The 23,812-nt window shown below is 43.2% G+C and overlaps 2 protein-coding genes and 1 pseudogene across 11 annotated transcripts in view; 2 read left to right on the forward strand and 1 right to left on the reverse strand.

Annotated features, from left to right (window-relative positions):
- Odf2l (outer dense fiber of sperm tails 2 like) overlaps positions 1–4,052 on the reverse strand; it is a 35,991-nt gene extending 31,939 nt beyond the window's left edge. For 3 of the 10 annotated variants that reach the window (XM_052179030.1, XM_052179031.1, XM_052179020.1), the window contains exons 1-2: positions 3,830–4,052; positions 1,862–1,957 (exon numbers count right to left, since the gene is read on the reverse strand). The gene's annotated coding sequence lies outside the window, so the exon portion shown is untranslated. The other 7 variants (XM_052179027.1, XM_052179025.1, XM_052179023.1 and 4 more) reach the window with 6 other exon arrangements.
- A 2,165-nt stretch (positions 4,053–6,217) lies between these two features.
- Positions 6,218–6,629, forward strand: LOC127682483 (transforming protein RhoA-like; annotated as a pseudogene).
- A 13,627-nt stretch (positions 6,630–20,256) lies between these two features.
- Clca2 (chloride channel accessory 2) overlaps positions 20,257–23,812 on the forward strand; it is a 30,571-nt gene continuing 27,015 nt past the window's right edge. Inside the window, exons 1-2 of the mRNA XM_052178478.1 lie at positions 20,257–20,442; positions 21,263–21,400. Coding sequence (XP_052034438.1) covers positions 20,257–20,442; positions 21,263–21,400 — 324 coding nt within the window. The remainder of the gene's footprint in view (positions 20,443–21,262; positions 21,401–23,812) is intronic.

A 23,812-nucleotide genomic window follows, 5' to 3' on the forward strand; every position in this document is an offset into this window, starting at 1 on the left:
TTTACAGCCTAGCAAAGCCTTAAGTGCACAGGTCACATGGAAAGCCAAACTAAGGCTAAAAAGGAAAAAGCTCTGGGAAGTTGCAGCAAACTCCCCAGTGGGTCTGTTCGGTTTGTAACTGCCACAGCCCTTGGGGGTGGGGGGTGGCATTTATCTTTTTCTCATTCACCTGTTTAAATATTTATCTTTCCTTAGGCTGGAATCTTGAGAAAGAACGTCTTATTTATAGGTGAATCCTAAACACCTACAAGCTTTGGAGAACTGAGCAATGCCTGGAAAGTATGCTAAGCCCAGCACTCTCAACAAGTCTGACAGATGACTGCTTTGCACATAGCCAGCCCTTGCCTGACCTTTAGGGGGGGGAGGGGGGTAAGGTGTCAAAAAAAAGATGTTTCTAGACTTAGAAGAAAAATGTAAAGCCAGCATGAGACACTAAGGATCTTCCATTCTTAGAAAATATTTTATAAAATGATTTCATTTGGCAACAGTAATTTAAGTAAGTGTTCATGTATTGAGTTCTGGGCTATTGGTGCATGTGCCAACACACACACACACACACACACACACACACACACACACACACACACACATACACACATACACACAAAACAATTCTAAATTTTTTTCACAAGTTATAAAGCAAAATTGTTTTGCTTCATCACCTACAACTATAAACTACATCTTAAATGGTAAATAAAGTTAAAGTGCAGCAGAACTGGGGACCTGTGATGGATAATTATCTAGAATTCTAGCAAGATGGTGTCAATGAGGAATGGCCTTAATTGGGATGGCTATTGGGTATGCCTGTCAGGGGTTTCTTAGCTGGGCCAAGGTAGAAAGAACCGCCCTGAGTGTAGGTGGCACTCTTCATGGACTGGGCCCTAAATAGAACACAGAGAGCAGAGGGAAGCATGTGTGTATTCAGTCTCCCTCTGGTCCTGACTGTGGATGTGGCTGACTGCTTCAAGCTCCTGCTAGCTTGACTGCAATGATGAGCTAGAATTTGAATTGGAAGTCAAATAACCGTTCCTCTCTTAAACCCGCTCTGTTGAGGCATTTCATCATGGCAAGAGAAACGAAAGCAGGATGGGATCTAAGAATGACTCACACCATATTCTCATTCTAGACTCCTCAAAACACAAAGCAGAGAAGTAGGTGAGTGTCACATATTCTCACAGAAGTTATAAGAAGTCACACTTTCCCAGACAAAGACTGCACATGTCTGAAGACATGCCACTGTTTTTGTGTTGTGACAACTCTAGAACCCAAAGTAGATGAACAAATGCAATGCTTCTCCTTAATATAAAAATGTTTGTGTGCTAAACCAAATGCTACACTTTTCTTTAATCTATAAAATATTCTATTTTTATAAAATATACTCTCATTTCACTAAAGGCATTTTTTTAATGACAGTGTTCTGCCCAAGTTTTCAGTTATGTGCAAGATATGGCTAACTGACAAACACTGCACTTTTGTACAAATTGTTAGTGATGAAACAAAGACTCATCCTACACAAGTTTGAACAAAACATCAGTAGTCTTAATTTTTTTTTTAACCTGCCAAAGGTGATCATGGCATTGCTGATTGTAGCTCTAACCACAGAGCTGAGCTCCATTTTGATCAGTGAGTGTGTTGAGGGATGGATGCTCAGGAACAATGGCATTAGAAAAGAAAGACCATGGCCCTAGACTAGCTTAGGCAGATGTTCATTAGAAACTATTCTCCCTGAGGAGAACATACAGAACTCCATAAGCTTTTATTTGTTTTGCTAAACACCAATCCCTGAAAATCAAAATGCAGTGACTTCAAACAATAGCATGCACATTCTGTTAAAATAACATCCAAAAATTCAAATACTCACCAAGAAACACAAAGTAGATATAAGAAAGATGCCTTTTCTCTGTATTCTGAAAACTAGACAAAACTCACCAACAAAGTAATTGCATATTAGACTCCACTGTGGGGAAAAATGTGAAACTTAGAAACAGGTAAGCAAAAATGACCAAAGCAGGAAAACAGATTTCTAAAATGATTGGGCTTGAGTGAGGGAACAGGGTGACATTTATGATTCAGAGGCTAACTTGAATAAGAATCTGTGGCTTCTCAGTCAGCTGGGGCTGAAGAGTCAACAGGAGACCAGCAGCACTGAAACAAAATCTTCCCTTTACAAAGGATGCTGGTTAGCTGAGGTTGCAAAAGTAGCTGTAATTAGTAAGTGACCAGCAATGCTGAGGTGAAATCTTCTGGGATGATGTGGTTCAGAGAGGCCAAGGCTGTACCTTAAGCTGGTAGCTAAACTTAGTAATGTGTTAAGAGTTTCCCATATGGTTCTGGTTTTCAAGGAGTAAAGGGATCACAGGGAGCAGCTGAGGTTTGGCACCATATGGCAGGACTGAAGTCCAGCACAGATGCCTGAAAGCCATTGATAACACAGCAGCCCCTGTTGGAGTGGAGGCCTCAGAACTGAGGAGGCAATGAATACAAATTGAGGCTTGGAACCTTTAGGCAAGAGTTTCTAAGAAAGCCCAGGAGGCATTATTGGAGAACGTGCAGCCTCAGTCACAAGATTGACAGTGTCGTGGAAAGAAGCTGAGGACTGGTACAATGAAAGGACAGAAGAGGCCACTGGTTAAAGTGCAGCCTCAGTTGTAACAGAGCTCTCAGGATAGTGCAGATGTTAGGACCACGGATAACCATCAAGGACAGCAACAGGGGTTGTTTAGAGTATCGGTAATGTGCAGAGCAAGAAGCAGAACCACTGGTCTGGTCTTACTTTATCCTATGCCCTTTAAACTTAAAACCCATCTGGCTCACTCTGCTGGGTATCTCAGCAGTCTTCCAGTTGTTCCACTTTCTCCTTTTTAAAGTAATTATCCTGAGTCAACCAACCTACTTTAAATTTACTTACAAGCCTGAGTTGACCAGAACTGATTTTACAAAACAACCTTTAAGGCCTAACTGTTCTTTGTAGAATGTCATGACTAAAGTAGTCAAAAACTGAGAACTACTAAACCAGAGGATGGGGGTGGGGGCACCAGTGGCCTCCAACGGAATGCAGTCCAGCAGATTGTTTCTGTACTCATCCTGACTCCCATTTGTCTGTACAGAGTTAACAGAAGTGACCAATAAAAACTAAAACTATTTGCTTAGATCTTGAGACGCTTGAAAACCAAAGACTAAACTATTAATCCGCACCAGTTGTAGAGTTAGCAGAAAACAGCAATAATAATACTTGGCTATTGAAAATTACAAATATAGCCAGTCTTACCATAATCAAAGGTATGAAGTAAAGCTTAAAAGCAGGCACGATTTCTACGGTTTGATCCTTTACCTAAGCCAGGCCCGCATACCCTCAAAGAGTTAACACCCTATAAACCATGGGGTGACAGAGAAACTTGGCCTTTAGGGTCACCAATAGCAGCCACAGTTAGGTTATGGTTACGATTACTCCACGGACATATTCAGTGCCAGTGACAGGGGACATGACGCGGAGCACGTCAAGAACTGGACCGTAATTTTGGTGAGCTCAAAATCAGAAAAACGCTATGTCTGCAACATCCCGAAACCCGGACCCTCGCTCTGCAGAGTCCCTCCTCCCGCAATCTTCTCCCCGACGTCCCGAGACCACACTACGAAGCAGGGGCAGAATGTCCGCTTTCCTCTGGGTGAAAGTGGAGGACCTGAGCACCATAGACACACTGTGCAGGTAGGGTGGGCGCCACAGATTTCACTTCCGGGTGCCTAGGATCATCCGCGGCCCGCCCTCAGAGCCCAACCTCGACTCGTGCCCGCCCGTCGCGCTGACGTCATCCCCCGCCGCCGCCATTACCTACAATGGCGGGAGAACCCTGAGGTTTGCCCGGCCTTGGGTCACCTCGGCAGGCAGAGAATGCAGAAAGAAGAGTAGGAGACCAGAAGGAAGGGCAGGGAGCGCGGGGAGAGAAGCCGACGAGTCACCAGAACAGGCAGCGGCGGCCAGAGCGCGTCCACCTTGGAGGCAAACGTTGCTAGTAACCGGCCCGCGGCTTCTGTGGAAACGGACGCCCCGCCCTCGTCGGCCGCTCCGACGCAGCTAATTGGCCGGGGCTCTAGAGCGCGGGCGCTGTTCCCGCTGTGATTGGGCGGAGCGAGGGGGCGTGGCCGGCGGGGGTTATCTCTGCTCTGGTTTCTCTGGTGAGAATTTCTTCAGCTTTAGCTTTGAGAAAAGGCATAGCTTTTGTGTATAGTTGACCGAAAATCTCAACCGCTTCCATCCTAGCAAGAAAGGAAGGTCCATTCCGAGTCCCATGAGACTGGATCGAAAAATGACCTCTCTGCTTTTGCTTTTTTTGCAGATAGGATTTGAAAAAAGCCAAGACACAAAACCTCATTTCCAATGTATGGCATGGCATTATCCTCAAGCCTTCCCTGGGCTACAGGAGTTTTTCTTCTTAAATATCATAGGCAGCATGTTCTCCAAAATGCCGTACAAATCCCAAAGTCCTTAGATAAAGCTGCTGTACATTCAAAACTGCTGAACCAGCCAAATGAGATCAGGGGAGGACCTGGTGGTGCTTTCTCTCTCTCTCTCTCTCTCTCTCTCTCTCTCTCTCTCTCTCTCTCTCTCTCTCTCTCTCTCTCTCTCTCTCTCTCCCATGAGATTTTGGGGTTTTTTTTGTCATTGTTCTTGTAATGTGTTTTCATGCTCCTCCCAGGTATAGTGAATAGGAGTGATTTTACTTCAGATAATTTGTTCAACTGGTTATTGTTATCCATGTATTTGCCTCTATGGGGGAAACATGTTTTTGCCATGTGTACCTTGGCAAAGGTATTGTTATTATACACTCAGGGTATAAACTGTCTGATGCTCTGAATAAAGTTGGCTATTGCATGATGCGTTCGTCTGCTTCATTCTTAGGCTACACTCCCCTAGGTTCCGCCCCGTTAGGCAGTAAACAGGAAGAGACATAAAAATGAAGAGCAGATCGAAGCATACTTTGTAGTACTAGTAGATAAAGTAAAATGGTAGCCATGATAAATGACAGCAAGGAGTGGAACTGTAGTAGACTCTTCAGTATGGCTAGTACAAGCACTTCAGGGACGAATGCTTTGCTCCTTGAGGAGTTTCCATTGGGAGCTGTTCTCCTAGGTGAGGAAAATGAAAATACATGTTTATGAAATATTTTCTAAGGATGTCATAAATACCGTTTATTTATAATAGCTAAAAATGTCAAGTAGATTGTTTATCAACAGGAAAATTGATTACATATTCAATACAATGGAATGATATTACACAGTTAAAAATAACAAGCCACTTCAATATGCACCTTTCTGCACAAGTAGTTTGAAGCTCTTCTCTCTGCTGCCTAGGACATTCAATATTGAGATGCTGAATACACAATAGTCATGGATAGAGTGTTAATAGGTACCTTCATTCAGCCTTGTATAAGAAAGTAGCATAGACTGGGTTTTTTAAACAACTGAAACATGTTTATCACATTTCTGGAATCTCAGAAGACCAAACTCAATCAACCAATCAGGCTGTTCCTAACGCTTACAGATGGTTGGAAGCCTTCTTGCTGTATTCTCGCTTGAACAAGAAGCAAGGTCTCACCCATCCCCTGTCAGGGCACTGATCTCATCATGAGGACTCTACTCCTGTAAAGATCAACCCTCTAAGGCCTCCTCTCCAGGTGCCTGCACACTGAGGGATAGTAGGAAGAAGGGACACACTCATTCCATGGAAGGGTGTTACATGCTACTCCTTGTTGGAGAGCGATCCTTCTTTGACGGTAATTCTCCCAGTACTGGCTTAATTGTGGATAATAAAGATTTTTATTATTGTCCCACTATCACTTCTCAGCATGTTTAGCCATATCTGTAAGTTGCATTTACCTGATTATGACTGCCCAAGTACAGTAGGGAAATGCCAAAAAAGGTTTTTGTAACTGAAAGCAGAAAAGGTGGGAGTTAAAGAACAAACAAACAAACAAAAACAAAAAACGTGCTCCTACCACCTCCCACCCTTGTTTGCTCGCGCTCCCCGCCTGCCGCTGGCGAGCCTCAGTCGGTTCTCTCCTTAGCCTGCCGTCTCCCACGGAGCTACTCATCCTTGTCTTGGAGCTAGCAGACTCGCGGACTCACGGACAGGCGCCCGCAGCGCGGAGAGGCCGGACTTGGAATTGTCGCCTTGAACCTTGCATCTTGAAGTGGGTGGAAAGCAGGTGGAGTTGGCTTTATGGGACACACAGCTGGACAGGAAGATTATGACCGCCTGAGGCCTCTCTCTTATCCAGGCACTGATGTGTTTTTTTCCATTGACAACCCTGATAGTTTAGAAAACATCCCAGAAAAATGGACTCCAGAAGTCAAGCATTTTTGTCCAAATGTGCTCATCATCCTAGTTGGGAACAAGAAGGCTCTTTGGAATAATGAGCACACTGGGGGGGGGGGGGGGGTTAGCCAAAACGAAGCAGGAGCCGGTAGAACCCGAAGAAGACAGAGATATAGCAAACAGGATTGGCACTTTGGGGTACATGGAGTGTTCAGCAAAGACCAAAGATGGAGTGAGAGAGGTTTTTGAGATGGCCTCGAGAGCTGATCTGCAGGCTAGATATGGGAAGATAAAGTCCAGGTGCTTAGTCTTGTGAAGCATTGTGAAGCCTTGTGAAGCGCAGCCTCACGCTGTTGATTTGAAGTGCTGTTTATTAATCTTAGTGTATCATTACTGGCCTTTTCATTTATCTATAATTTACCTACGATTAGAAATCAGAAGTCATCTTGCTATGGGTATTTAGAGGCCAACCATGATTATTAACAATGTCCAACCTGTCTGACCAGCCAGGGTCCTTCTGACACGGCTCTAACAACCCTCTCTGCACTCTACCTGACACCAGGCCCTAATTCAAAGAACTGCTTAACTTCTTGCTTCTTTCTAGAAAGAGAAACAGTTGGTAACAGTTGTGAATTAGTTTGTAGCTACTTTGTAACTAACATGTCCTGCCTATTTTCTGTCTGTGCAAGAACTCCTGTGAGTCACTACTTCAGAGCTTTACTTCTTATTGTAAACAGACTCCATTGGCCGAGCTCTGGAGTGGGCATCCAGTTTTTTGAAAACTTGCTTAGCCAGAAAGGCCCAAGTCCACGCAGCTGTGACAGAGTTATAGTTCTGTGGTCTCATGTTAGTTACCTTATAGCTACTGTGTAATTAGTACCATTTAATGTGTGTTACCAAAAAATAAATATATCTACTCCAGACTAGATGCAGTATTTTTTGTATAATTGGGTTTCCTAATACTGATATTTTTCATTCCCACAGAAAGTGTATTGCTTTTTATTTTTAAAGAAAGAATACTTGGAAATAAAGTCAGATGAAAAATTCATTTTTAAAGTTCCCATTTTGTCACTTTCTCTGATAAAATATGGCCATATCTCTGCTATTCAGCCCTATATATCATTCCAATATCCCTTTTTAGACTAGACTAAGTAAATAGGAATTTGGTTTCACCCCTGAGGTAGTTATACTTTGGAGGTGGCATAGTCTTTCTCACCTGGATTGCAGGGTCTGGTTCTAAGTCACAGTGCTCCTTTCTCCACACTGTATCCAAGTTGCCTCCCAGAGGATCCACCAGTTCTTGGTGGGGGTGAGGGGAATCTCTCCTCTCCATCTCACTAACCTTTTTTATGTACCAGTTAATTTTTCCAACTAATAGAATTAAGGCAGTTTTCTTTTTAAAAAAAAAAGAAACATGTAATTTTAGGTACTGGAATTTCAATATATTGACTTTCTCCCCAGCCTAGTAAGTAATTTAGAATGTGATTCATTGCTACTATGTTATAACAATCCAAAAAATAAGTCATGAATGCCACATTGTTTATGACTTAAAAATTCATTCTTTTATCCTAGAAATACAAAGGGTAAAATGATCCTTGAAAAATAGGCCCCTCCCAAATTTAGCAGGTGTCCAAAATGATTGTTTTACAAAGACATTAATATTTTAATATTATATTTTAAATGTTTGATCTTGACCAAGATGTGCCTGACACTGTATTTTTTCTAATTATTGTATTTAATAAACAACTACAGTATTACATGAAAGAATTCGTTGACTTATGTTTCCGATCTCTGTAACATAAGAATTCCTATTCAGATTAGTCCCATTGCTTTCTGTTTTAAGTCTCCTGTTTAGTGCATGTGCATGCATTTGGACAGGCAGAGGCCATGATGGTGGAGGCAGGGCGGCCTTCAGGAGTGGGATCTCGCCCTGGGCTTTGCTGAGGGGCAGGGCTGCTCTCCAGGTTCAGTTGCCCATAATGCTCCGCCCCAGTTGGCACTCTTTTGCAGCAGGTGTTTTTCTTGTCCTCCCTTGTCTTCTCTCTGAACCAATCTTGTTATAGTCTAATGAAAAGAATACCGTAAAGAGCTCTGTGATAGAGGAGATGTGCTAAGTATTTTAAATCTGTTCTCTGTTTTTCTTGGAAAGCAGAAAAACTTACAGAAGTTGCATTAAGAATTGCTGAGTAATAAGGAATAAAGAAAAGGTATCAAAGCTGCTGCCAAAGCTGTTAAAATAATCACAGTCGTGGGTTACTCAAGAAAACTGGAAAAAGATAAAAGAAGAGGAAGAAACATCACATGGAGTGCTGGAGTCTGCAGGATACAGGAGACAGGAAACCTTGGCTGTAACCAGTTAGAAGGAAAAGAGATTTGCACTCATCAGCCACAGGGAAATAGGAAAAAACAAAAACAAAAACAAAAACAAAAAAACAAAAAGGCTTAGTGTTTTATGTCAGACTCAGAAAGGGAAAAATAGACGTAAGCTCGCCTGAGTTGTGCCACCACTAGAAAAAGCAGGGACAGGGCAACTAAGGGGACATGAGAGGTAAGAAGCCAGGAGCCCAAGGACCCCCTGCACCGCTCCTGCTAATTCAGAGTAAAAACACACTCAGAAAGCCTGCCGTTGCTTACAGAGATGGTGTGTGCTGACCACGGAGGCCAGCTGGCTTCTGCTTCCATTCCCACGCGCGGGTCTCCCCACACAGCAGCTAGAGTGGTCCTGACAACAGAGCAGCGCAGAGCCACAGCCTTCCCACACCATACACTGAGGCTGGCCTCCCCCCTCCGTGCCCTCCCAGGTTCCCCCATGCCACAGCGCCCCCTAGCCTTGAGACCTCTCCACTTGTCTCTCCACTCCTCTCACTCCTATGCACCCCGGTGCTCATTCCCTCCAGTTGTAGCAGGTCTCAGCCCCATCTCTCCTATAAGACACTGCTCTCAGATAACGATATGATTATCTGAGACTCGCCAGGATAATCATGAGATTATCAAGACTCGATAGCCTAACAATCAGAAGGCGTTCATGGGCCGCCTGACACAAGTCTGCATAGCCCAACCTCCGCCTGCTCCTCTCTCCTTAGCCCTCCAGCATTCCCAACTCGATGTCACATTCTATATGTTGTCCCCTCTCCCATTTTCTTCTCTAGAATGGAAATCTCATGAAAGCAAGACCACGCAGTAACTGACTGCAGTCACTCACAGCTAACAGTGACTGGGTCTGGTAAGAACCTGCCTTTAACAGTTTTAGTAATGCCTTGTCAGCAATTTTTTTTTTTTTTTTTTTTTTTTTTTTTGAGATAGGGTTTCTCTGTGTAGTCCTGGCTGTCCTGGAACTCACTCTGTAGACCAGGCTGGCCTGGAACTCAGAAATCTGCCTGCCTCTGCTTCCCAAGTGCTGGGATTACAGGTGTGCGCCACCACGCCCGGCTTAAATTTTATTTTTAAACAAACAAGTGAGCAAATGAAAAGGATTTATGGGAGCAACTCCCTGCATGAATAAGACACATCTCTGAAACTTACTGGCCAGAGGCTATGTGTTGAAAATTACTAAAAAATCAAAGACGTTGAGAAGACTAATGTGTCCATTTAAAATGAAAACTAATACGTTGACTTTGAAGTATGACTTTAATAATATAGAAGTACATTAAGGATAGAGTTTTATGGCAGGTGGGAGAACTGGCCCCACACCTCACTGGCTGCAGACTCGCTTGAGAGACTGGGTGAGCAGGACTTGAAACTCACCTGGGCAGCACAGGAGAGCAGCTGGAAGATGTGGGCCTGGGACAGATTCCCTGCCCCAACCCTGACCGCCTGAGGCAGGGAGGAGATCGAAGCCAGTCCTCAACTCCTACTCCTGGCCTGGCCTTGACAGCACAGGACAGCAGGAAAAGTGGCCCCACCCCTCACCCAAAGCAGAAGAGCTGGCCCTGGTGGCTTGGATGCAGGAGAGCTGGCAGTCTGACCAGCCCAGCATCCGCCCAGGCCCAGATCCAGAGCTCTGAGCTGACCCATCCCAACATCTATCCCGTCTATGAACTGCTGGAGCATGTGAAGAGGCTGGTCCTGCAGATCCAAAGCTGCAGGATGTCCATGACACAACAGTGCAACAACAGGATGTCAGAGAGGAGTCCTGGTGAGGATCCAGTATGGATAGTGTAGCAGAAGCCAGAGGCCTCCATCCAGACCAAAGACTCACTGCAATGAACATTTGCCAATAAAGCTGTTCTGGCAAGACAGTATACTGTGTGACACCATGACACACTGCAGCTTTCGTGGTGAGATGATCTGGTTGTTTTCATTTTCATTTGTTTTATATTTGTTTTCTTTTGAAGGGGAGGTTGCAAGGGAAGAGATAGGAAGGCACAGGTAGATGAGTAGGACTCAAGTGGCGCATGATGTGAAATTCACAAAGAATAAGAAGTTTAAAAGAATAATGAGTTTTAAGGGCTCTGTGAGTGATAGCTAGGCTATTAAAGACTAGACTCACAACCAAAATGTTAAAAAAAATAGTTTTAATATTCTAAACCTTAGGATGGAGAGAAGAGGACTTATGGAACATATGGGGGAGGACTGGGAAAGGGGAAGGCTTTTAGAATGTAAACAAAGAATATAGAAAATAAAAATATTCTAAACCTTATACCTGGTGGTGATTAGAATTCAACAATTCTAATCTAGATTCAACAATCTAATCACAGCAATTAAGAACCAAAAGTCAGAGGATTATGCATTCTTAGTTTTAGCAATAAGCTGTCTTAAAAATATATTTATCTCCCTTCTCCCCTGTTCCCCTGTGTGTGTGTGTGTGTGTGTGTGTGCTAAGGTGGCACTTTGCAGGTCTCTTTGCAGATTTTTAAGAAATGATGCCACCATAAAAATAATCAATAATTAATGCAAGGCTGAAGAAATCAACCCTTTTGATAAATGGTAAAATGTGTTTAAAGATGATACTTAATCACATTTACAATAGACCCAGAAATAACTTCCTAGTAATAAGTATAACGAAGGATGTGACAGGCCTTTAAAACAGGAGTGCGTGAAACTGAATGCGACTCTAGAAGATAGAAGGGCTTTCCAGGCTCATAGACCGGCGGGTTTAAGGATGGAGAATGACCATATGACCGAAATGTCCTGCAGTTTCTATGTAATCCTCATCCAAACTCCAAGAACAGTGAAGTTAGTGATCCATATGGAAATACAAGAGATAGCAAAGTAACCCTGAACAAAAACAGAAATAATGGAGATACCACAAAATCTGATTTAAAGGGTATGCCATAGGGCTATAACAAAAATAGCACGGCACCGACACAGAAACAGGCATGCGACTAATGCAATGCAATGGAATGGAAGCAAAACCACACATCTGCAGACATCTGATTCAACAACAGCATAAAACCACAAACACATGGTATTGGATAAACTGTGCATCTGCAAGTAGAAAACACAAATTTCTCACAGTGCTATTCAAAATAGCCAAGTTACAGGTTAGATGTCTTTCTTAGATTAAGAAAATGTTGTTTATAAACACATTGGCATTTTTTCAATTGTGGAAAGCAAATTTATGTAATATGTAGGATAATGATTTGCAGAACAAAATTACGCAATTTGCAGGAAACATGAACGGAACTAGAAATTGTCGTGTTAAGCAAAACAGGCCTGACTCACAAAGAAAATATCAGATATTATCTCTCATGTAGAATTTAGGAAAAAAACCCACAAGTTCAGAAAGAGGACTATTAGGCAGGCGATGATCAGGGAGGGGGAGGGAGAGGAGAAAATGGGAGGGATGTGATCGAGCTACATTAAATTCCAACCGTTTTTAAGTTACTGTACGCTGGTGCTTCTTATTTAAGAGTACAGACTGCATCTTGTACCTGGGCTACAATGGGCAATGCATCCGTGCTCCGTTCCCCATCTCCCAGCATTCTTCTGATGCAAAGAATCAGTGTGAGCTACAGACGCCAGTATACACACGCATTTACACACGCATTTCGTGTATTTACGTACTGTCTTCTGGTCTCCACTGGCAGTGATCCCTAACTAGAGATGATGTTGACTGCACTGAGACACAAACCTCCTTTTCATTTATGCTTCCTCTTTAGAAGGTAGTCATAAAGTAACGTGCGCTTATATCGGAGACCTAAGGAAGTTCAGTTGATATGCAGAATAATGGTCTCCCCTTGACTTACAAGGGTCTCCCCTTGGCTTGCATTTGAAGAGGAGATCTTAAGTGTAATACAATTGTAAAAGCTCTTTAAAATCTGTTTTGTGGCATCCTGGCCAGGAGTCTCTGGTTCAGCTCCCTTTACTCTAGATTCACCCTGAAAATTGAGAGCCCGGGATACCTGCACCTCTTGAACAGAGGAGGGAGCCCTAATCCAGGCTCCAGGTCTTTCAACTGGTTGGTTGACTGTCTGTAGGGTGTGTGTGTGTGTGTGTGTGCTGGGAGAAACTGCTTCTTGGTGTGATTAGAGGCAGCTGGGAATAGGCAAAGCCTCGATATTGAGGGTAGGGACAGAGCAGTAAGAAACCTGAATTGGAGAGTAGAGAGCCTTAGGCCGCATCTGCGCACTGCTCTGTCCCTCAGGTTATTCCTTAACTCTGTCCAATCCCCCATGCTCCTGCTCACTGCCTTTCACCTCTAAAAAGTATCTACAGTAATATTAACAACGTTCATACCCATACGATGCTGTAGTCCATCAGGTTCAAATAGAGGGAGCAACATTTTATAGAAAGTAATTTTATGCCTGCCTTGCAAATGTGCAAATGGTGCTATTTAATATCATTTCTCTAATTCTCTGTATTAAATTGTTACTAATAGTAATTTTACTGATCATTTACATTGGCAAATTTTGCTCTCTCTCTCTCTCTCTCTCTCTCTCTCTCTCTCTCTCTCTCTCTGTGTGTGTGTGTGTGTGTGTGTGTATTTTAATGAGTTATTGCCATAGTGAAATAAAAAAATTGGGTGGAGGAAGAAATACTTCTATAAAGAAGTGAATCTCTTGGCTTTGATCCAAGCCTCGGGAGTTTACCTGGTGTGACCCAACTCCTGCAGAAAATTAGTACAACCAATGTTTCCTGCTTTTCACGTGACACGATACTTTCTACTGATTTTTCCAGGATGATCTAGAGAACTGCCCTTGAACTCAAAACAGGGCTCATTAAAATGGCCTTCAGAAAAGATAACTACCTAAATTAATTTACTCAAAGTGGGAAGTCGAAGTTCCTGTGCCTTGGAAGTAAGGTGTGAAGATCCTTGAAAACTGCAAAACCGTGACAGTGAGATGGCTCAGAGGGCAAGGACACCGTGATCAAGCCTAAGGAACTAAGTCCAGTCCCTGTGATGAACATGGTGGAATGAGGAGTCATTTCTACAAGATGTCCTCGGGCCTCCACTCACACGTGTGTGCACATACACACACACATACAAAGCACCACATACACACAACCACACATACAACCACACACAACTACACACAACCACAAACACACATACACACATAACCATACACACACAACTACACACAACCACACATACAACCACACACAACTACACACAACCACACACACACATACACACACAACCATACACATACACAACTATACACAACCATACACATACAGACACAACCTCACACATACAACCACACATACACACAAAACCACACACACACAGCCACCCATACATACAACTAAACATACACAATCACACACACAACCCCACACATGCATAACCACACACATATATGCACAACCACACACATACATATAACCACACACAAACATACACACACACACACACACACACACACACACACACAACTGGCACAACCATGTCCACTGGAAATGACAAGAGCCATGAGCCAGCACAGCTGCTTGGCATAGTTCTAGCAAAACTGAGTGGGTTGCTACCGTCACAGACCTTCTGTCTCTAACTTTGGGGTTTTGGTCTCTATGTATTGCATTATTGGGAACTCACTGCATTATGACTCCTAAATGTCTCTTCCTGAGAAAAATTATGTCTGACTCTTTTTAGAAAAATCCTAAAGTTAACATCTGGCCCCTATACGGAAGTCTTCCTTATGCCCTGGAGACTATTAAACACAGATAAGCACATAGCTAGATGAAGCCAGTACTCTAGTAATCTTTTTGGTGTGTCTGCCCCTGTGCAGACACAAACAGAATGACTGGTGCATGGCCAACAGAGACAACTGATGAACTCTCGCTGGCCAGGAGAACAAGTCACAAATTCAAGGTCTCTCTTTATTATAGCCTTAGAGTTCTCTTTAAAATGCAGTTTAAAGATAAGACATTGTCCAAGGTACACTTCTGAGGGAATAAAACTCAGCCAATAAATTGACTAAAATAAACTTTTTCTGCTTTATAGTGTAGTTGATGAAACTTATAGTAAAAGAAATTAGACATTAGTATTTGCCACTCATAAAAAGACTTGTTCAGATATTTCTGTTTCTCTGAAGTGTTTTCAAACAGCAAATACTGCCAGCCTAAAAGCAGGCTGTCATTATTAAATGTGTTTTCTTTGGGGGAGACATTCTTTAGATTCTTTAAATTGAGTTTTAAGGCTATTAATAAAAATAATAATATGTTGTTTGTATTTTCTAATTGTGACCGGACTTGTAACCCTAGTCATGTAATGAAAAGTCAAATATTTATTCTGTACCATTTAAAAATCATTAGTCAGCCTTTGTTCTGTGAAACTTGTACAAATAAAGAAGCATCTGGTTGCTACTCAGTCGGAGCAGCAGAATGGCCCGATTGCCAACAAGTTAGAGCCACAGAATCTGCCTGATTGCTATCAAGTCAGCTGTGAGATTCCCTTGACCATTGAGGCTAGCTCACCCCACCCCTCTGTCCCCTTCTTCTCATCTCTTCTGAGGGCCCTGTAAGAAGGACTCTCTGATTCTCTTTTCTGTGCTGGGGAAGGTCCCCTAAAAGTCCCTGGCACACAACCACATGCATGCACACACACACACACACACACACACACACACACACACACACACACTTTCACACACTAAGTAAGAAATTATTTTTAAACTTGAAAAGCTCCATACAAAAATGTTAGTCCTGACCATCCACCTTCTCGCATGGCTTTGAAAAGGAATATGGAATTGAAGCGAATTTGATCAGGGAGGTGTGGAATTTACAGTTCAATTCCTTAGAAAAGCTGTACACTCCTAGGTATATTATTTGTTCCACTTCTAACTTGCTATATTTCGTAAACGCTGCATGAACTTTGTATCTCAGCCATAGACACAAGTATTTTCTCCTCTTTTAAATGGGCCAGTCAAAACCAAAATGTCCAAAACTTTTGGCTCAAGATTTTAGATCTGCTCCCTCCCCAACTCTGTTAGAAGCTTCACTGGTTCTGCCATGGCTTGGTACCAACATTTTCCATGAAATAAAACACACAGGTTCATCAAAGGCCAAGCTGACCAGCAGATCAGACATTGAACGAAGATGTGTTTTGGTTCTTTAGTTACTTAAAATGTATAACTTGTTTCTTGAAAGCAGATAAAAGCAAAAAAGATTCTTAGCATTTATAAAACATTGAGATGAACCGGCAGAAATTGTATTCCTCGTTTTCTTCTCTTCTGATACCATCAGATTTATGGACACAAAGGATTGATTGTTAAGAATCAGTTTTCATCAGGACAGAGTCTTGGTCTCAGGAGTGAGCTATCTCCAGCTTTTGTTGTGTCTCCTGTAGGGTCAGTCAGGTAGATGGAGAAAATAGTAAAAAGAACTATCTGTGCCTACCCTGGCCTGGGAATGGATGCTAACAGCAAAGTGGGTTCCAGGGGGTGGGGGGAGGCAGACCCAGGTTTCAGAAGTGGAGGTGATTCCCAAGGCATCTTCAGAAATGAATGAGCAACTGAGAATCTTATATGGAACAGATGATGATGGTAGAATCTAGGAAAGTGATCAGAGGGGAGGATTTGGTCAGAACCAAGGAGATAGTAAGTAGACAGACAAGAATGGATATTACCCCTAAGCTATCAACACAAGCCAAGGAGAGAGCCAGCACACCTGCTTGGGTTTTCAAGGTATTCTTTGCAAAGCTACATGTATTCTGTATAGAGCCAATAACATCCATACCCACATTCTAATACAGGCATGGTTAACTATCGACAAAATCGGAGAGTGTCCGAATATAGTCCTCAGTTCTCGTCCAATGAGCAGTTATCATGCACGGTGGCGAGAAGGACCCATTTGCAGCATGCTTACAAGTTACGAGGTTGATCTTTGTCCCTATTGCTTTCCTGCTGGGACAACTTTCTCTTAAGAGCACATGAGATTGGCATAAGGAAATCAACCGCCAAGGAAAGTTGGAAGGAAGTACGTTGTCCTGCTCGGTGAGTCACCACAGCTGGCACAGAACCCAGTGGAAAAAACCCATACCGGGAAGGCAAGGTAGGTGGCTGATGTGACCTGAACTGTGGGTGAGCAAGTTTTACAGTCACACCATGAATGGCAATCCATTCTCTACCACACCCAGATGATCACCAAGACCGAAGAGCTGTCTGTCAGGTGGAAATGAAAGTGAAAAGTCCCTAAACAGAAGAGGCTTTTTTTTTCTAGGAAAGAGAAATGGAGGCATACATTTCATACCATAATCCAGGCCCCTCCTCAGCCTAGTTCTTATTTCTCCTGAGCACATTTGTTCAACCCATAAATATGTATTCAAATTTGGCAGAACTAGGTGCCGGGAACGTAGTAAGTGAAAGTAGGCAGGTCTTTCCTGTCACATAGCCACGGTAGGAAGCCAACATCAGGTTGTGGTGACATGAATGGCAATGGACCCAGGATGCTGCAGCAGAAGACGATGCAGATACCTGATGCTGTCAGAGTAGGAAAGGGGAAATTTGACTCAGTCAGCCACTCACACAAGGCGTCTAGTCCATAGCTGGAACTTGAAGGACAAGCTAATGGATGGGCAGGAGGAAAGGAGGTTCTCATCTGGGAAGTGTCCCCCTCTAGCTCTTAGCTCTGCACCTCACTCCTGGGTTCTCCTCATGTGGATCTACCCTCCGGGTGTCTGTTCTGGATTCTCCCCACACACACACACACCTCACACTCTCTATATTGCCTGCCATCTACTCATCCTTTCCAGCTCAACCTTCCAGGTCGGATGGAGGCTCGTCCCCTGCATCCTCCCTTGAGCCACACAGTGATGCTTCCCAGTGTGACTGACTCAGCTGCCTCTGAGGCTTAATCTTTCATACCTTGGCATCTGTTCTGTTAGGCCAGGAGTCTGGGTTAGAATAGGAGTCATCTGTTGGTTGGTTGCTTTGTCTTGTTTGTTTATTTTTGTTTTTCTTTCTCTTATTTTTTTTTGAGATCATAAGTATTCCCCATAGTACATGAGTCTATGAGCAATAAATATTAGTAAGAGGAATAAAGAGTTTTGTGCCGTGGTAGTAGTGATAACTAATATTTAAATGGTACTTTCTGTATGTTAAGGACTGTTGTATAAGCACTTGAACACTCTCATCTGCCAGCCTAAATGTTGGGTATGATTTTCTTTCTTATAAGCGCTATTTAAACTTTTGCTCCAGATCTATATGATACAAGTGGCAAAAATGCTTACTTCTTAAAATGAGGATTATAGAAAGTATTATGGGTTGAATACAAGACATCCCCCATTGGCTCACACTAAAGCCCCTGATGGTGGTTCTACCTGTGACAGAGAGGGAGGCGCAGTCTCCCTGAAGGGAGCAGGTTACTAAGACAACGCTTTGCTGCTTCTGCTAGGCTCTCATCCTGCAGCTCTCTGCCTCTGTCTGCTGTGACACAAACACATTCCTGATCCACAGTCTCTGCCACCTTGGTGCTCTACCCAAGCTCATGAGGTCAAGCAAATACGAACCCAACCCTTGGATGCCCAAAAGATAAAATAGATATTTTCCCCTCTTTTACGTTTATGTCAGTTATTCTATCACAGGAAAAAGGTAATAACTAATACAGCCAGCAAAATGTGTGCATGGTAAGTACTGGCTAAAGACTGCATGCTATTATAATGATGTGCAAAGGCAAAGGCAGAAACCTGAAGCCCTAGTTCAGAGGACTCCAACTTTTAGGGAAGGAGGAATGACATTGAACTTCCCTGAATATGGCCATTAAAGAACTACGTAGACTTAGTGTGACCTGAGAACACTGAGAACAGTGACAGGTTTTTTCCTTAGCCTGACATCTCCTCCTCCCTAGCAGCCCTCAGAAAGGGGTCACAGCTGGGCAGAATACACAAGTGGCTAAAGGTCTCCAGATGTGTTCTCTGTGACATTTAATCCAATGAAGCTTTCCCTTAGTTTGGAAAAGCTTTACCACAGCTGTCAGGGTGTGTGGAGCCAGTCAGCAGGGCCAGTCTTTTAACATTGACACAAGATGTCACCATCTACCTGGTTCCACAGGCCACAGGCTGGACACACCTGTGAGAAAGACAGTTCCAAGGTCTAATTTGATAGCTAAGAGAAATCACAATACAGTGATAAACAACGGGAGTTGGAGCCCATTGCTCTTTTTAGCACTGTGCTGTTACTACTAGCTTTAAAAGTATTTTTAAAAGCTTTCCTGAGCCTTAGCTTTGACACTGTGTCAGTCAATTTTCTGTTGTTATTAGAAAACACTATGAGTAAAGCAACTTAAGAAACAAAGGGTTCAAGGTGGGGGGAAAGGGGGGTTGGGGGAGGGGAAGTACAAAATCCATTATAATGCGAAGGCATGGCAGCAAGCAGCCAGCCTGTCTGCTGGAACAGGAAGTCATTCCTCAACCATATACCTCGAGGTAAGCAGAGTGAACTAGAAATGGCACATGGCTTTAAACTCTCAGAGCCTACCTCCAGTGAAAGAATGTTCTCCAGCAAGGCTGTACCTCCTCCCTTCCCTAAACACTGCAACAAAGTACTACACTGCAATACGTGAGCCTATAAGGGACATGTCTTATTCATCCACCACAGTCACTAATAAGTTAGGGATAGCACAACCCATCAGTCAATAAGAATACTCATTCCTTCTTCCACTGGTATTATCAGAATTGAAGAGCAGGGATAAAAATCATGAATACAACAAAGGAATGACATTCAAAAGGGTTCATCCACAAATTCTGCGGTGTTGTGTCATTATCCAGTGTCATAAAATATTCACGAAGCCTGCTTCTTCAGCCTGCTGAGGGGCAGGAGATACAAGTTGACTGAATCAAGCCCTTATCCTCAGGGGATCCCTGCTTAGAAAGAAGTTCATTTTTTCTCCCTGGCATCAGGAGAAAAGGCACAGAGGCCAAGGGAAAGGGCTCACGGCCTGCACAGCATCCAAGTTCCTGGCATTTGGCCTTCCCTTGGGAGATATCTGATCTCCTAAAGCCAGCCGTCAGCTCAGAGCTCGTCCAGACTGCCTGACTGAGGGCTCTAGGGACAGGCATACAGCGTGATTTCCAAATCTTCCAAATAAGTAAGGGAATCTCACAACCAGCCCAGTGTCCTGAGTAAGCAAGGGAAGCAGGGCTGATGGAGGAGGTTGCCCGAGACCCAGGAAGGTAAATCTGGCAGTCCTGTGTGTCCTGTAGCCTGACTGACTGCATTGTTCTGAGGGCCTTGCAGCCAGGCCTATATCTCTTAAGCTCCTTCTTGCTTCACTTCCCTTTTCCCTTGAGAAGATTTGAAGCCAGTAAAGGGTGGTTGGATTCTTGTCCAGCAATGATTCAGGAAGCTTGGCCACAGGACAGGTGAGTACTATTGCCTTGGAGAAGAACTTGTAGAGGCAGGTCCCAGAGAGATCCACCCCAGAGTTTTCAAGGAAGGCAACTCCTTCATCATGTATTGTAAGACCTACCAAGTTCAGAGAGAAGCCAGATGCTTCCACATTGATCAGCTGGCTCAAGGCACTCGGCAGGCTCCCTGTGAGTGAACCAAAGGCTTCACTACAAGATGACCCACCGGAGTAACGCAGGATCTGTCAGCGGCCTGAAACTCCTGATTCTTCTCTTTGCCCTAAGTCCTGAACTTCTGTTCCTGGGAGCTGGATTGAAGCTCAAAGAGAATGGTTATGATGGATTACTTGTTGCGATCAATCCTCGGGTACCCGAGGATCCGAAGCTGACTGCAAACATTAAGGTGAGTGGCAATAATGCAGTCAATAGCCTATTAATGCGGACATGTTGCCATCTTTAGGAAGCTAACCCCACCAGGTTTGTTCTGGAGCAGAACAGAGAGCACTTCCTGAGGACAGTGCTAGCAGCATGGTTGGCCATTCTGGCTACATCACATTGCTGTATGTAGGTAGCCTCCACTCAGAGCCTTCGTCCATCTTATTAGTTACCAGCTGTTGGCTTTGGGGTTCAGTTGTAGTTTTCCTATGTGAGCGTTCTCTGGAGAACAGCTTAGAGAAGTAAAAATGGATTGTGGAAACGAAAGCCAGATGTTTGAGTGACAGGGGAGCATCCTGTGGCATACCGTTTCAAAGCTAAGAATTCTCAAGAGAGAGGCTGCCACAGAGAAAAAACTTTCTCTGCTCTCCCATGTTCTATAAGACAATTGATGTTTTCCACTGTAGCATGGCCAGGAAGGATAGTCACCTAAGAGACTATTTTGTGGTATGGCTTAAAGTGAAAATAATGTTTTCAAAAGGCACAGGCCTGAACGTGCTCAGAGGTGTGACTTAAAGTGGTGTTCTGAAACTTGGGGAAATCATGAGAACAAGCCCAAACATGTAATCAGTGTGCTAAAATCTCTTTCAGGCAGCCAGTCAATGTGTTTTCCAGAAGCATTTGTTCCTGTGTTCTTATGGGCTCAAAGTCTGTTTGCCTGATTTTCACTGTTGCTTACGCGACATCAGAAAAACAAGGATTTTCTGTCTGATGGCTTCCCTTCTGTTCACATCTGTTCACATCTGTTTTGCATCTGACCTGATAGCTTCCCTTCTGTTTTGTTACAGGAAATGATAACTGAAGCTTCCTTCTACCTGTTCAATGCAACCAAAAGAAGGGTGTTTTTCAGAAGTGTACAGATTTTAATACCTGCCACTTGGACAGCTCATAATTACAGCAGAGTAAGACAAGAATCCTATGACAAGGTAAGGACTTAGGATTCTATTAAAAGAGCTTAATTCAACTTGAGGGTGAGAAACTTTCAGAATATGCTCTGTCCTCGATCCTGGCACAGTGACGTGCTATACTATTAAGAGTATTACTGAACAAGCACTTGGATGCTATCTCACAGACCTTCATAAATGATTATGTATCAAGAGAAAGGCTAGAAAGAAAAACAGAAACATAATAAATAGGTGTGACTTATTCAATCACATATTACGTTGGATGCCATTGCTGAGTCTGCTTCTCTGGGGATTTCTATTCTGTAATGTACATGATCCTGGCTCAGTTTTTAATGGAGGATCGAGAATCAGTTTTAACCTGGCCTGGGTGCACAGGGACCTGAAAAATCCAACTCTGGAGATCTCCATTTTCACTGTGTTGTGAACAGACACATCTGTGTTCAGAGTGCATGTAAAAATGCAACTGTCTTCTGACACTATGGTGTAAAACAGCAGACTTTGCTGTTAACTAAGATGATTCAAAGGAGAAAGGAGAGAAGGGAGAAGGAAAAAAAGTTTGAGTGGAGGGAAGGCGGCTTCATTTTCTTTTCTAACTCCAAAATAACCTAGCCTTAAAAAACGTTAATAAGCTGTTAATTAACTGTGTTAATAAACACAAGACATAGAGCACTTGTAATCAACATAATTATGCCCAGTTTACCTACTCTTTTTATTTATCTATTTTTAGTGTTTAGGATAGGATTTTTGTTGGAAGCTAGGAGCATTGTGAGGTGGCATCTAAGAAAGGGCTTGCATGGCCCTGCCTCGGCCATAACCAGCAAAGGCTCTCTCTAGAGGCTTATTCACCTAATGTTTGCATAATTGACGTTATGAGGTTAATGGAAATGGTATGCAAACATGTGGCCATACTGCATATGTTGTACTTACATGCCTCATACGACCTGTATGATCTGTAAATGTGCATTGGTATGCGTCTATGAATAAATGCTGACACACTTTGAAAATTACCATGAATTAGAGCCCACTGTATATGTGAGAAGAGCAGCACGGAGAAGAGCTTCAGCCATGGAGCGAGCTCGTGCCTGCAGCTGCAGCCCCATCAGGATGGCTAGGACGCAGAATATGTGCCGCTTTCTTGTAGCTTGGCATAAAATTTCCTCAGCTTATTTTAATTCTTACCTTTCCCTTGAAGATTCTCTCAGAAATTGGATGGCCTAGCAATGTGGAATGTAGGCCAAAGGCATGGGGATGTTGAGAGGCTTGCAAAGCGTTTGCTTTTCCACCAGACAGGAGCATTTGGCAGAGCTTGGCCTGGAGATAAGGAAGGCGTGGGAACAAACTGAGGACACTCTAGTGTTCACCAAGCTCCTACTAAGCACCTCCATTGAGGCATTTGTACATCTATTATCTAATTCCTAGCTACCTCAAGATAGTTGTTATTGCGAATCAAGAATTCACTTAGCTGAATATCTCACGTAAGGTAAGAGCTTTGTTCCCTGTAAATAAGTAATAATTATTGATCCTCAATTTAAATGTCTATTTAATGTCAAAGTCCATACGGTTGGCACCACTGTGTAGTCTCTGTAAAGATTACATTAATGAACTTGTCCTTCAGTACACGGAGACGTCTTAGAGACAACACAGGACAAGGTCAATGGCAGTACCCTGGTCGTATGAGACGTGTAAATACATGTGCAATATGATCATATTCTGCATACCATTTCCATTAGCCTCATAGTCAATTACACAAACATTAGGAGAATGAGCCTCTAGAGAGAACCATTGCTGGTTATGGCCCAGGCGGGCCATGCAAGCCCTTTCATACATGCCACCTCACAATGCTCCTAGCTTCCAACAAATAAATGGTAATTATTATGAAAGTGACTTGTGCTCATTAGAAAGGAACCCTCAAATGTAGAAATACAAAAAATAGAAATGAAAATATCTTCCCTCGGTGGCACACAAGACATAGAGCACTTGTAATCTACATAATTATGCCCAGTTTACCTACTCTTTTTATTTATCTACTTTCAGTGTTTAGGACAGGAGTTTACTATGTAGCTATAGTGGTCCTGGAACTTTCTATTTAGGACAGCCAGCCTCAAAGTCTCAATCCTCCTGTTTCAGCTTCCTGAGGACTAGGATTGTAAAAGCCTGCCACCACGCCTGGCTCCCCTTCCCTTTCTTAGCTGAGTGTCACCGTTACTTTCTGAGGGCTGCTTTGTGACAGCTGTCACCCTTTCTAAAATGAGAGGGACAATGCTGTGGACAAAGTTTTGCTGCCCGGACGAAGATAACACTTATGCGAGCATTCAATTTAAGATGCTGTGTTTTAGCAGTAGTAATCGAAATAGTCAGGGCACAAAGCAAAACATAACTCACTCAGAATGATACCAGGCTCTTACTAGTTATGGAAATAAAAGGAAAAGGAAT

The sequence above is a fragment of the Apodemus sylvaticus genome, chromosome 4, assembly GCF_947179515.1.
Source record: "Apodemus sylvaticus chromosome 4, mApoSyl1.1, whole genome shotgun sequence".
Taxonomy (NCBI): Eukaryota; Metazoa; Chordata; class Mammalia; order Rodentia; family Muridae; genus Apodemus; species Apodemus sylvaticus.